Here is a 15,762-nt window from a genome sequence, read left to right on the forward strand (position 1 = left end):
CCCAAGGACACTTGGACATGTGGACAGAAAGGAGGAAGGTGGGCATCAAACTGGTAATCAGTGTGATCATCCTCCTCATCATCACTGTCATGATCCTGATAAAAACAGTACGCAGTGCACTGAATTATAGCCACTAACAATCACCCTATTCTTACCCCCAAACACAACATGTCACTCAAACACACAAACTCAGACACACAGCCAACCGCTTCAAGTAAAATATTTTATTTAGAAATGATTATTCATTTTGAAAAATAAGTTTAAGAAATCCAGTGATATATGTAAATAATCAATAATCAGGTTAAAGTGCAAAAATACATTTTTGATATAATGCATCTGTACAAAAATAACATTGCGATGTGATATTGCAGCCCGTTCTCATTCACAGGGCGTCAAATACCGAGGCTTTGTCGCGGCCGTCGGTGTTCGATAACGCCACACGAGGCACCCTTGTATGCGGCGGTATGCGATGCGCTGCGCTTTCCATTAACTACAATGTAAACTCATCTGCGGCAACAGAAAACGCACAGAGAAAGTGCTGTTTAAAGAGCAAAAGACACACACAGGACGGTGGGAAGGGAGTCGTGTGTCCCGTGCGTTACGTTTCACTTTCACGTTACAATCAGCTGTTCGTTTGTGTCCGTGTTCACAACGTCCAGTCACATTTTCAGTGTACAAACGTAGTGATTTTAAGCCCAACCATGTTGTTTTTTCCTAAACCTAACTATAGTGTTTTTGTTGCCTAAACCTAAGCAAGGGTTTTTGGTAATTCACAAGATTAAGCATGTGTTTACCGTCAGAGAAAACTGACGCCAAGGGGTCCGACAAAGCTTCAGTATGCGACGAGTTGGGATGAGAACGTGTTGGATATTGAAAAGGAGGAAAATGTGTTAACATGACTTTGATCATTCTCAGTTTTCGTGAAAAAAAATTGCATAAGAGTTGTGTCCCTTTTATAGACTTTGGATTAGAAACTTCTGAGCAAAGTATTTGCACTGAGCAGCCACAAGGGCTTTTTTTTTTTTTTTTCACATTCCACACATCCACTGCCAAGTCAGGCTTTGATATCTAAGCATACACTTCACTAAGGCTTACAGCAATTCTGCATTTTTTCCTTTAAGAACTGGCTGGTGAAGTGGTGAAATAGTTCATCCTTGAGGAGTATTCCCACAGAAGCAGAGCGCTCTGCCTCCAACAGCTGAGATGAAGAAGTCTTTGGTTGTTCTTTGACTGTTGTTGTCTTTGGTCGTGTTTTTTTCCAGTGTCCCCGTCCCTTCCTTGCTGGCAGAGCGAATCACTTGATCTTGGCTGGCTTTAGTTCCTTGACCTGCATGTGTAATGTTTTGTGGACAGCCAGAGTCCTGGACTGACAGAAGCCCTTCCCACACTCCTGACACTTGAAGGGCTTTTCTTTGGAATGAATGTACCTGCAGGGGGAACACAACAGAGCAGCCAGTTAGTATCTAGGAGGAATAAATGTCAGATTTCAGAACATTATCATAGATTACATTCGATTAGATTGTTTATGAGCAACACGACCGGTGGAATTTGTTTTTGATACAGTATGTTATTCTCTGCAGACAGACACATAAATACAAATGAATAAATGGACAGCATCAGACAATTATGGTAGTAATGTATGTCAGTGGTGTGTGAGGAGGGAGGAGTTCAGTGTCCTGATGGCTAATAGAAAAAAGCTGTTTGTGAAGCATTTAATCTCAGTGGACAGTGACCTGTAGCGCCTCCCTGAGGGAAGTAGCTGGAGGTGATGAGCAGGATGGGTCATAGGCGTAGGCTTTGGAGAATTAAGTCATAATAGAATAGGTTGCTTCGAGTCATATGTGCAAGGATGCTTCCCACTGAAAAGTTTGGGGAAGCGGATGTGAGCTGCACTTTATCAGAGGCAGTAAAGTTCCATTTGTGGGGACAATAAGGTTGAAAATGAGGTGTAGGCCTTCATGTGTTTTGGGAGGAGGAGCCTGCCCCATAATATAAATGTAATGTGATTCATTAAGAGTTGATAGTAACAGCCATGCTGTTGTTTTCAGTTGTAAGTGAACTGTTGCTGAGCAACATGGATCTCAGCAATAAAGAATATTTGGAAAAAAAAAGTTTTTTCACATAAATTATTTACTGTTTTATTATTTCAGAGTTTTTCCACCTATTTTCACCACAGCCATACTGGGAATTACATTTATAATTTACATCTTTGAAGAAACCCACATGAAGAAAGAGTTTGAAAATATGCAGCGTAGACGCTGTCGGACCAGCACTGTACAGAAGACACACGGACTGCGAGCAACGTGGCTCGGCTGCTTGTGTCGACTATTTTTTTCTGCGTGATGCGCGTTGTTCTCAGCAAAAATAGACAGTGAAAAATGATCTGTTGGCGGGCTCGCAGAGGCAGCGACGCTGTCTGTGTGGACGTCACACACGCATGAGACGCAGCAGTTCAGCAGCTGTGTGGCTGCTCTAAACTGTTAACATGGGCGCTGAAATGAAAAGCAAAAGGTTCCACGACGGAAGCCTGTACGTAACCATAGACAACTTGTGTTGGTAGTGATGTAGTTTATCGGATGTTTTATCTCCCTCGTGTGTGCGTGTGCTAAACCAAACTGTGTGAGTGTGTTTATCAAAGTAATGACGGTATTGCAAAATCCATGTACCACCCACCCATAATTTCATGCAATTGTTTGGTTAGGTTTAGGAACAAACACTACCAGACAAATCTCACATGAGTTTGGAGATTTGCGATGGTGGGAGGCTCTGTAGAAGCCTTTTTGCTGCTTGATAAACAAACAGGGATGAGATGGAAAAGGAGAGAGACTGGAGGGAAATAAAAGAAGATCAGGTTGAGCTGAACACAAACACACACAGAGGGTGTCTATTTCTAAATGATGTGAAGCAAAACAATTTCTTCAATTTCTGTCTGTGTATACCTTTATGCCAGGATCAGACTACACGATATTTTTGACAGTTACGATGGTCACTATGTCGGATTAGACGATTGAGAGTCATAATATCTTGTCGTGACTTGGCCGCGACACATGACAGACTACACGTTGGTCCCCTGTTCCGACAATACACACTCTCCCGGCACCGCCATCTTTTAATATACGGGCTTACCGGGGCTCAAGCCCCCGGGCCCGACCATGTAAAGTGGCACACGAGGCTCCGGGAGAAAAAAATTAAAATATAATTCACAGGGAGAAGCGAAAGCCGGCGCGCAGTGGGATGTTCCATGCGCAAAGACGCAGTGGCGGTGGTGTTTTTTACTCCGACCCAACCTAGATTGAATATCCTACTGCGAGGTCCGGCAGCAGTCCGATGACATCTTTCTGCATAATAAGTAGCCATGTGCTTCTGTTTACAGCTGTGTGCGTCTGTGTTAAATTCACGGCCATGACGGAACACGTTGTAGAAAGCGAGAAAAAATCAAACATGCTAGACTTCCTGTCGGGACGTCGTGATGCGTCCCAGACGCGGCGTCGGTTATCGTGTACTATGACATACTCACACAAGATAAAACGATCGATTGTCGCACACGACACTCATTTATCGCTCCCGATCCGAGTCGACGCCCTACGGCGGCCATGTCGGACTATAACCGGGCTGATATCGTGTAGTCTGAACCGTGCATTAGACAGTTTGATTGTATATGTTGGGTGATGCACTGTATTGATCTGTAGCCTGAAGTGTCACATCTTGGCAACTTGGGGATAATAAAATTCCAACTTTGCCTGCCATATATTAGTTCTGTCATTTATATGTTCTCAATTAGTAATTCTTAAATCATAGAGATTTCAAACAATACCTGAAGTCAGTATAAAAAGCTGTAATACCAGATATGGTGACCGACCCCGTCACACACCGACTACTCAAATCACTTAATAGCATTTATGTGAAATAATAAAGTCAAATCATCCAATGTAAACTACTTTTCTGTCATTTAAATTCAGCAAAGTTGAACAAAATTAAACATGTTATTATGTGTTATTATTGTGATTGCTTTAAACAGTCTCATGTACCACACCTACATCTTTAAACCTGCTCTGCCTAATGGAGTATTTTTTTTCACCCTGATCCAAGTTCATTAACCTGCTGCTGCATGTCAGGTTACTGCTGATACAATGTTGATTGGTGACGTATTCGTAATGAATCATAAAGTCAAGCTAAGGTATGCTGGTAATCAAATGTATGATGTTGATTTCCATTGACTTTGGTAGAATCATTGTATTCTTTGCACAATTGGCATCTTAAAACTAAACCTTTCTCCATGAAGCTTTACTGCATGTCTATGCAGGCGGCGTTTCAGCAGCATCATGCGTCTGATGCGACAGTTGCGCTTCTATTTTCATCAATCCAGCTGTCTACACAGGCTGTGGCATGCCTTGCGTTTCACGCGCACTGTACACACATAAAATATGTTTATTTTCTTCTGTTTTACGTGTAACTCATAGACTGTATATAAGAAGTGGACGTAGTCACCGTTGGTTTGTGGAGTTCGGTTTTGAATCCTTGAGTTTGTCAGTTTGGCCGTCACCACAACTCCCAAAAACGGACAACGCCGTGGTGGCGACATGTCAATCACAAGGTCGCCCCCGCCCTAACGCATCCCCTGCTTTATGGTCTATCTGACTCTAAACGGGACCATAATTTACTAAATGAACATCATGCTGTATTGAAGGAGACTTGAAACTTGCGATTGAGACCATAAACTCATGTTTACAATGTTTACTGAGGTAATAAATCAAATGAGAAGTAGGGTCATTTTATCATAGACTTCTATACAATCAGACTTCTTTTAGCAACCAGAGGAGTCGCCCCCTGCTGGCTGTTAGATAGAATGCAAGTTTAGAGCACTTCAGCATTGGCTTCACTTTTCAGAACCGGAGTTAGCCAATATTTAACATCATAAATATTGTGAAAGTGTTTGATTTGAGCCACTACTAAGTGGTATATAGAACATTACATTTCTGTTTCTGAACTGATTCTTCCATTATTTCTCAGTACCACCACTTTCTAAAAGTGGTGTAGTTATTGTGTTTCGTAAAAGAGGAGGCAAAAATGTGCTATGTGAGATAGGGCTGCTCGATTATGACAAAAAATCATAATCAGGATTATTTTGGTCAACATTGAGATCATAATTATATAACACGATTACTCATAGACTTTGGAAACATCATATATTTAGAAAGAACATTTTGTAGCCTACAATTTTAAGTTAGATGCATCAATCTGGTGAGTCTAGATCTATGAAGAACTTTGTGCACTAGTAAACAATTTAATTATAGGCTTAACACATTAGGTGTATACTGTAGATATGAATGGTGATGACACGGCAAAAAATCCACACACCCACAAAGCATGGTAAACGAGACGGGTTCCGCGTTTCAAGATGGGTCACGTGGGTTTGCCGACATCGCTGCGCTGATGACAGTCACTAAAAAAGTTTTTTTACTCCGATAGGAGAATTAGCACAAATATTTGCTCTATTTTTCGCAAAAATTGTATGAAAGCTAGAGAGGGGTGACGTAGTTATTGAGGAAACGGCCCAGAATTAGCTGTATGAAGACTGAAAAAAGAGCGCGAGAGAGAAGTGAGAGCCTATTACCAAACCTAGATAACTGCTGCCTGAAGAGGGCACGCTGGTCAGATTCACAGTTTCAGTGGTCCTGTATGTTATTTGACTTGACAGGCCTCAATAAAGCATAGTGCTCACCTGTGGTCCCGGAGGTGGTCCTGTCTTCTGAAGGCCTTGTGGCAGATATCGCAGGTATATGGCCTCTCATCCGTGTGCGTCCTCTCGTGGATCAAAAGGTTGTAGGATTTGGTGAAATGACGGCCACAGAATTTGCAGACAAACTCTTTCTTGGTCTTGGAGGGCAGTCGGCCTCGGTTTGACTTGCGCTCCGGCGAGGAGAGTTTGGTCACATCCAGGAGGCATCCCAGGCCGGCTGAAGTCGGGTGGTGAGATGAATTCTGTGCTGCTGCTGCGGCGGCGGCAGCACCCGCCATGCTCAGGTCTTCCGCCTTCAGGTGATCTTCCTGGGTGGCTGCTGCTGCCAGGTTGGCAAAGTCAAAGCGGGGCTTGTTCTTGGAGCTCTGCAGCAGCAACCCCTCTGAGTCGTGCTTGGGCTGCAGGAGGTGAGGGAACATGGGGAAGGAGGCCATGGAGGAGAACTGGGCAGGCAGCTTGGAGATGGTGCAGCGGGGCAGGGCCATAGGTGGGTAGCCAAGGGTCCACTGGTGGAGGTGGATGGCGTGTAGGGCACTGAAGCTGTAGATGCTGTGAAAATGATCCGATGGCAGCTGGAGGCCCGTGGAGCTCTGGAGGAGGGCGTAGTTAGCCAGCTGGAGGGATGGGTGGAGAGGGACCGGTGCTGGCAGAGTCTTGCTGCCCATGGCTGCTACACAGAATCCAACAGGCCGTCTGGGAGACACAGAAAACATCGGCAGTTGAAAATATGCAACTTTTTGGTCACATTGATTTATTTCTCATGCTTTCATAAGACAGCGACTAAGATGACAGAGAGGTTTGATCACAAGTTTCTCTACAGCAAAACACTGCACACAAACACACATAGTGTAACTGCAGCTAAATTTATACAAGATAAAGATCAGTCTCAACACTAATGAATGCACATAAAACAATTCACACATGTATTTTGTGATTTATATATAAATGACTCTCCACAAACATATTTTTCAAAGCACACAAAGTAGTTATTGTTGTATATAAATGTGAAAAAAATCCACATATTTAAAAAAAAAGGTTCACAAAGTGTGACTTTCCGTATTTATATAATGTAGGACAGCTCTGCTCGGGTTGGTGTAAGTCTTCCTCAAACAAAATAAAAGTCAATAAAACTATTGGTTAACATAAGTTGTGCTAAATCACATGACATCTCAAATGTCCAATCATAGATGAGGGTGGAGCAATCTCCAAACACGAAGCACTGTGTGTGAAGACCACCTAGAGGTCAGTGACATAGTGTTCAGACAAACTTAATGTTAAGGGTATACATTTCTTATAAATAAAACAATCCTGCTAGTTTTTATCAGGAAGTTTATGATGTTTGTTCATCAACAACTATTATAATATGGTGTAAATTTACTCTATATTTGTTATTTCAATTCATCTTCAGGAAATATGGTTTTGAAAATTGGGACAGGGTGATTTGACTAAAGTGGGACAGCATGGATTGTGCAAAAACAATGATTATTAATAGGGTTTTAGTCTTCTAATACATTATTTTAGATATTTAAGGTGACGGGCAAATTATATTCAATAATTTAATGTTAAAAATGGTACGAGTTTTTTTCTGACTTTTGCATGTTGTTGTTTTTATGCCTATGCATTACAGGTTATTCAATCATTACCCATAATGCAGTGTGTGGTAAGCAGTGGTTTTACAGAGGTTCAGGTTTTCTGTGTAGCCTCCAGGTTTGGTGTATTGGCTTCTAATAGGCCCTCTGCCTGTTACGGTTGTATGTGTTCCCTGTATAGTGAAATTAATAAAATGTTAACGGTTAAACATTTTAACTTTGCAATTCACAGCAAATTCATACATTTTTAGCTGTGCATTTAATAATTCTTTCTTTGCATAATTGCATATGATAATATAGGATATTTGATATCTTTCTAATAGGCCTAAAGGCTTTCAAACTACTATAATCTATTGTTTGTTTGATGTTGTTCATTTCTCCATGTAACATCCACACCTATAGGCCTATATTTTGTAACAGTAATAATATTGTACAGTAAGTGGTAAAATTACTGAACATGGGATTGAACATTTAGTCTTGAGTGTTTCCGACATTAATTAAGGTGATTGAGGCTTTTTAACAGACTTTTCAGTGTCCCACATTTTGGACATGACTGTCCCACATTAGGAATTAAAACTCGGCACTGATATGTCTACCATTTATCATATGAGTGTGATATCTGTATTTTCTTTTTTGATGTGATTAGGACACATCCTGGGGATTTCAGAGTGGCACTGGGTGTGGATTTAATCTACTGGCTTCATATCACAATATATTACAGAAGTCTGAAATGAAAAAAAATGTTCACCCAATATATTTCTGATGCACACACAAATATTTCTCGTTTTAAATAAATGTAATCGAAATCAACAAATATATGCATTCAAAAATATTTTCAATTTTCATCAAAAACATATTTGAATGTTACATTTATATACAAACTCTATTGAACTATATTAATGAACCTGCATTTACAAACTTCAACAGCTGTAGCCAATCAGATGTCTCCCTCCTTTCCAGCCAATCACATGAGCGTGTCCCCACTATGGTGTGATTTACGTCATGCACAGGGTGAACATGGAAACTAGGGATGGGTGAAACCAGACTTTTTCAATTTGATATGATCGATTCATTTTTGTTCCAATTTTACCGATCATTTCTGAAATTGGTATGTGATTTTTTTTTTAATAATGGTAAGAGATCAATCACACGACACATACCTGTAACCGTTCAGGCTACATTCAGTTTACTCATTTTCAATTGTCTTTCAATTACCACAAATTTATATTACTTTATTTTACATTTTATTTATGTTTATGTTTTAGCCTTATATTTTTAGACACTTGCATATTTAATGAGCAATGTTGGCGGGAGTCTGAGATCCAGCCATTCTCCCATTCTCCCACACTCAGCTCGCTCTCAGTAGACCTCCTGCAGTGGACTCACTCACACGTTAGATGAGGAAGTATGCGCTAGGTTCTGTCTCACATAGGTTTGTGACACAGGCCAGCTCAGAGCTGTTTTGGTACAAACCAAGTCCCCAGGGAAGAGCGCCGGTAGTTGATCCCAACTTTCGTTGTGGCCAAACGGCGGTACTACAACTTCTGTGTCCGTCACGTGATGCCATTGGGCCCAAAAATACTTTTTCCCATAGACTTACATTGGGAAAGATAGGTTTGTAACTCAGCGGATAATTTTTTTTTGAGGTGAATCAACTTCCCAGTCAGACACTCTAATAGTCCTCATTTAAATCATTAGGTCTTAAAAGTTGTAAAATGCACTAATAGCTGAATCCAGAGTTATTTCCCTTCCTCCGTTCATGTGAACGAGACCCAGACCGAGGCTGGAGCGAGGGCTGGAAGGCGGGGTTAGAACGGTTGTGACCCCGTGACCGAGTCAAGTGACCGAGCGGACGCTACTGCGCATGCTCCATGGTCCCAATGGATGTGGAGGATCCGCGGACTTTTCCAGGCGGAAGTCGAGCCATTTTGGCTTCATGCACCACTGAGCAACTTTCACAAAAATTCTCTGCTTCTGCTCCACCCCGCTACCCACCCCCCACCTACGAGGACCCTCGTGCTTCTCCACACCCCCATACAACAACACACACTTCTATCAGGAGCCAATAAACATCCAGTCCAGCTTGCAGATAAGGCTGTTGAAGGGGGCCCTCATTATCAGCTCATTAAGTCTGTGCATGTGAAAAGGTCCTTGCTGTTGGATCCACACTACACAAGGCTCTAAAAGCTAAAGCCATCTGCAAGCACACCTCATTGTTACAGGAACTCCTCGTCCAAGTCCAATGATATAGATATATAGAGAAAGTTCATGATTATCGATACAAAGCCCAACATTAGTTGCTGCTCTGTAATGGGATGTTAACTCAAAGTTCCTGCATGACAGTCAAAGGCATTACACACCCATCCACCAACCCAACCTCCTTCCATGTTTACTTAGGATGAAAGCCACCTATTAAAATAATGTTCAGTATATATATCATGTAAAAATGTATAACAATGCCTCTCTGACCTACAAATTATATTCTTATAATTTTTCTTCTACCAAACACTAAAAAAAAACAAAAAAAAAACTCTTGTATGTTCCTTTAAAGTGTGTTTTTGTGGTATGTGTCAGTGAAAGACAACGCAAGACATTTGGCAGCATTAAGACGCACATAAAGACGCGCGATAGACAGACAAAAAACATTGTGTGTGTGTGTGTGTGTGTGTGTGTGTGTGAGAGTGGGTGTTTCCTGTAGCCAGAAACATGCCCGGGGCTGTTCAGTGCAGAGACAGAATGACAGCATTCAGCCAGAGAAATACCTGTGAGCTGTTAAATCAGGTTTGATAAGCAGGAATAACAATAGACAATAATGTATCTTTGTGTGAGGCAGACGCTGATGGACAGGAGCCATAGCAGGTTACTCCTCTCACCTCATCATCCGTCTACTCATCTACACAGGCTACTTTCACTCAGCTGCTGGGAAATTTTGAGGTTTGAGTTTAATTTCAGAGAAAAAAAAATAATCAGATTCTTGGGTTACTTTCCATTTCAAACTTCTGTATACTTCTACTCCTCCACATCTCAGAGGGGAATTTTTACTCCTGTAAATTTATATGACAGCTACTTTTATAATAATTATAATCCAAAACATATAATGCACCAAAATATGATTTGTTACATATGAAACTACCCAACAGTGTATAAAGTGGTGTATAAACATCAAACTGCTGCTTACTTATTGAATGCATCAGTAACTAGAATGGCACTCGGAGAGCACAGACCTTCGCCAACGCGTGACTTTAAAAACGGCTCACAGCTGGCGGTACCGTGAGGTGGTCGGCTTATTATTAACACGGTGTGTTTCCGTTTTAACGTATCGGCGGATGCCTCTCTCATTCAGCAGCCTTGTTATGTCCGTATAACGTTACACTACGTTGTCACTCATCCCGTCATCTAAAGCTTTTTCCTTTCTCACCGCGGACGGACAGCAGCTCCCGCACACACATCCACACACGTATCTGTCTGCTCGAAGAAGGAGGCGGGGTCACGCGTCATCGGCTACACTGCGCATGTCTTATACCCTGTGGTTTTAATGCTCAGGCCGATCGGAATCCTTAAAAATATTCCTGAATCTGGATCATGATCCGGATTGCCACCAAATTCGAATGGATTGTTCACTGTGCCACACCCCACTCCTCCAAAAGATTTCATTCAAATCCATCGCAGACTTTTGGAGTAATCCTGCTAACGGACAAACAAACAAACAAACAAACCATGCCGGTGAAAACATAAACTCCTTTCGAGGCCTTCGGCCTTGACGGAGGTAAAAATAATTCAATAATATGGCATTTGATAACATTGCAGGTGCCGTTCCTTACAATAGGTATTTTAACTTTAAGTACATTTGATCAAATTTGAAATACTTTTACTTGTAATAGAGTATTTTTTTAGTGCTTTTACTTCTTTCAGCACTGGTTACTACTATAGTTTTGTTTTTCTGATGATGACTAAAGGTTATGAGTATGAGCAAAAAAAAAAATGAAATACTGTGGTAGTTGTAGTATCACTGGTATATATGACCCAAAAATACTGCTTACTTATTTATCATTTACATAATATTACTATGACGTGACTCAATTTTCAAAAGGAGTACTTTTACTTTTGATACTGGAGTCTAAAGTATTTTACAGAGTAAATGTCTTGAATCTAGAGTCTCTCTTCGTAGTGAGGACATATTTACTAACACATCTGTAATCATAACCTGAATCCATAATTCCTCATGATATTGTCTTAATGTGTCAGGCTGAGGATTCTTTTTCTGTTTCTCTGGTGGACACAACAGTGGATTCATCCCAACAAACACATGGAGTTTCCAAAGCTGCCGGATATGTAGACCTTACTGTAAGTTAGGGGACGTATGTCTACAAAGTGATGTCATGGAATGACTTTTTCTTATTTTGAACTATTCAGGTGGAACCTTAACCGGGGAAAATCCTTTTTTTCATATCAATAAAGATGAGCAATGAATATTATATTGATAATAATAATGACGATGAATAATATTTCTTAATCAGCAAACTTCTACTAATAATAATTTTACAAATAGATCCGTTAATTAGAGAAGAAGTAGTGGAATGCAGTGCGTGAGTGAGCTGAAGTCAACCAGAGAACCTGGTTATCTCCCGAGCTTATCAGGATTTAAGAAAAACAAGAGTTGTTTTAAGTTTCTAAGGATTGTAAATTCAGTAAGATTCTAAATGACGTCATCGTGTCATCAGCAGCGGAGCCGTGGAGGACGGCGCTGCTTTAACAAACATTTATGTTGATACAATAACGTGTATTCAAGTCAGCCAGGTGAGTGTTTTATTGCTTTGAGGTGATTTTAAAGTTGTTGTAGGGGAAGAGTAGAGCTTTCATTCTGCAGCTTTATATATAGGCTGTAGAGATTTTAATAAATGTAGTTAATGAGAGAATGAGAAATGCCTTAACCCTCCAGCCTGAGGCCTGGCCGCTCATCCAATAAACAGCAGTGAAGTGGTTGTAATGAGGAGCAGTGGAGCTCAAACAGCCCCCTGTGGTCTGTTCCTTTCTGATCATGACGCAGAAGTAATTGACTTATACTTAGGAGGTCATTAGAGGAGATAAGTTCTGTGCTGCTGAGCGTCTCCCCACCTTTAACCCTTTGATGTCTGCATACCAGGGGCCCTCCGTGGCCCTCTGCTTTGGTCCAGACTGTGAGATTCAGCGCCTCAGAGGGCCTCGCTGTGAGAGACTGAGACGCTGCTTCTCACCTCCGTGTAAACGCGATCAGGGCTGGGTGTAGTACACACATCTGGATCCAGAAATGATCAGTTCCTCTACAGGACCGAGCAAGTCCAACAATGTAAAACACATCCTGCAAAACAGGCTGTGTCCTCCCAGTTTTTTATTGTGAATTTGGTTTTTTTTTAGCGACCTGGTGAAATTTAGGTGCTAATTTAAAACGTACACAGGATGGGTATTTTGTGCCAGTCATTTGTGACACAATATATAGAAATGTTAGCACTTTTATGCCGACAAAATATCAACTAAATAAAGACTGTAGCAAAAAGAACACTATGGGAAAACTAATAAAAGTCCACCACTCCAGATTTTAACTTAGTAAAAATGTATAACTAGTAAAACTTGTACTCAAGTAGTAAAACTAAACTCTTTATTTGGTGCTAGTCAGTTTAAATCAACATCATGTTATGGTCTTGTGGATCTGAGTTGTGAGCAGTTCAATCATTGTCAGAAAAAAAATTTAGCAGCAGTACTTTTGTGTGACGTGTTTTTTTTTTTTTTCTTAAAACATCTTGGGACTCAGACTCATCCAGGGACTCCGAGTCCTAGGGGAGAACCGTGGGTTTAAACTATGACCATACATTTATTTATAAGCATGTCTTGAAAAGAAAAATCTTAAAATACAAGAGTCGCAGGGGTGTGGTTAGAAATCCTGGGCTGTCTTGAAATATAGAATATCTACAGCTGCCTTCCACAGTAAAAAATCTACCTTTTTTTTTTTTTCTAAAATCAACTTTGTTATTTTATTTTTTTTAAATTCTACAGCAGCAGCCGCTCAGTCGTTCCATGTTTTCAAGAAACAAGATGCTCAGGTTGAAATGTTCTTACTGTGTTTACAGATAATTAAAATAAGTTGTATAACTGTCATGTGTGCAAAAAAAACAAATGCATATAAACTTGACTGTTGAATGAACCATTAAATAATTTGCAGGCCTACCCATCAGTGATTTAGTGGATTTACTAAAGAACTCAACTTCACTACAACTTCAAGAAACTTGAACTTTCCTTTACTATTTCCATTTTAAGTTACGTTACACTCTGCTACATTTTAGAGGGAATTATAATCCTTTTTACTGCACGTCAAACTGCAAAAAAATTACTTGTTAACCTAAACCACCGGTACTATATAAAGGAGTTAAAATGATCACCATCTCCACTAGCTGTATCCAAATGCTGCTGACACATTTAACACATAAATACACAATCTGACTAATGTGTAATGAGTACCTTTACTAATACTTGTGTAAAAGTAAAAGGAGGACATCGTAGTGTGGCTACAGTGAAGCATCACACTGGTACCTATTGAGTAGCATTTAGAATAATCCAGTGTTGTCCATGCACGGCCCCCTGCCTGCCTCCTCCACACTGTCCACTCTCTCTACACGGTGTTCAGCTCCACCATGATCTGATCTCCACCTGCCTCACAGACCTCTTATAATCTGATGCTTTATTGGCATTATTAATCAGTGAAACAAACCATGTAGAGCTTTTAGAGCTCCTGTGCTGATGTTTGTTCAGACCTTCATGTGTAAATCTTTGCATTGAGCTGAGACTCATCACGTGGATTAATGAGCTCAGTGGGATCAGAACTATGCATCAGAATTTAAAGTACAGGTTTGACAGTAAGAGATTTTTAGTCACATGTAACTAATAAGCATGTGCTGAAGATAATTACCATAAGGCTGCATTTATGCTTCCATGTAGAGAAAGAAAAGGAAGGAACAGGTCCTCTATTCATACACATCTGCACATCTGCTGAGGAAAAACTCTGCTTCTGCTCTTATAGAAGTAAATCAGTTTCAATGCAGCTGATGTGACCAATATCCAGATATCACTACTCCATTTACTCACACAGTCCTACCATTTCATTTAACAATCAGTTTAGTTATTGTTGCACATATAAAGAAAACCAGCAGCCTAATAACTTTAACAAAGTGAATGTCATGCCTACACCTGTTGCACAATCCTCCCTGCAAATATAAAACTTTCATTTTAAAATGAATAAAAACCCCAGAAAATCTGATGTGGGGATGAATTTCATTTTCATTTTCATTTTCATTTTTAATATAAAAACAAGATGAAGACTTACCAGTCAAATGTTCTCCCTGTACAGCAGCTCGGGGGGTCCTGCCTGCCGGAGGTTGAGGAGATGGAAGCCCACTGAGCAGCCTTGTTTATCGGCGCGGATGAGTTAATGAGACGGCCGGAGCGGCAGCATGTTCCTCCGCTGCTCCGGTGTGAGCTCAGAGAGAGCAGCCGGGGCTGATGAGAAGGCACGGCGGTGTGGTGGTGGTGTGGCTTGGTGGTGTTGTGGTGGAGCTGGTCTGCGCTCTCAGCCGCCGCTGCCTCTTTATTACAGCGCACAGTCCCACTCCTACTGGGGCGTCACTCAGCCAGCCCACATCCAACACACCACACAACACAGCACAGCAGGGCGCAGAACATCACTGCTGCTCTGTGACCGTGTGGTGTCAGACAGGAACAGAGTGGTAGTGGTGGTATAGTGGTAGTGTGCCATGTGCGCGAAGTGAACAGGACTTGGGTAGATGGAGCGGTGCGCACACGCTCCTTGGATGACTTTGATAGAGTCGCTCTGACGTTTAGCTGTAAAGACAATCCTTCCATCAAAAGGCTCCTGGAGGCCAGTGTTCCCACTTTTCTGCATGTTTCATATCCAATAATGGACTAGTGCTCCATGTGCACGCGACCTTTCACATTTCAATTGCGCCTTATAAAGAGTTTTCTGTCACAAAAAAAGTCAAAACCTTCCTGTTGTCTTTCTGCTGAACTCTCTGCTCTCCTGCTGTGGATGGAATTAAAATAAATCACTTAGTTAATAGTTAATTACTTTTATCATAAAGCACCTTGTTTTGAAAGGTGCCGTATAAATAAAGTTATTATTATTTATAAACTGTTGGTATTAATGTTGAAAGCTCAGATGGCTTTTTTTGGGAAAATAGTGTGTGATAAACTTAGTAGTTTTTAAGCCCAACTATGTTGGTTTTAACTAATCCTACCTACAGTGGTTTTATTACCTGAACCTAAACAAGTGGTTTTGTTTAATTCACAACATTACGTAGGTGTTTACTGCAGACTGGAAAGAGACCCCGAGGTGTCTGAAGAAGAGTCAGTATGTGAGGTGCTGGTAATGATATCTGGGAGCCTGTA

General features: G+C 41.0%; 1 protein-coding gene across 1 annotated transcript; it reads right to left on the reverse strand.

The window, feature by feature from the left end:
* Nucleotides 1–766: 766 nt before the first annotated feature.
* osr1 (odd-skipped related transcription factor 1) lies at nt 767–15,189 on the reverse strand. The gene is made up of 3 exons (XM_037796478.1): nt 14,684–15,189; nt 5,723–6,433; nt 767–1,427 (listed from the first exon to the last, which is right to left on the reverse strand). The coding sequence occupies exons 2-3, from the start codon at nt 6,403–6,405 to the stop codon at nt 1,295–1,297; spliced, it is 816 nt and encodes a 271-aa protein (XP_037652406.1). The 5' UTR covers nt 6,406–6,433; nt 14,684–15,189; the 3' UTR covers nt 767–1,294.
* Nucleotides 15,190–15,762: the final 573 nt, after the last annotated feature.

This window comes from Sebastes umbrosus, chromosome 16 (assembly GCF_015220745.1).
Source record: "Sebastes umbrosus isolate fSebUmb1 chromosome 16, fSebUmb1.pri, whole genome shotgun sequence".
NCBI lineage: Eukaryota > Metazoa > Chordata > Actinopteri > Perciformes > Sebastidae > Sebastes > Sebastes umbrosus.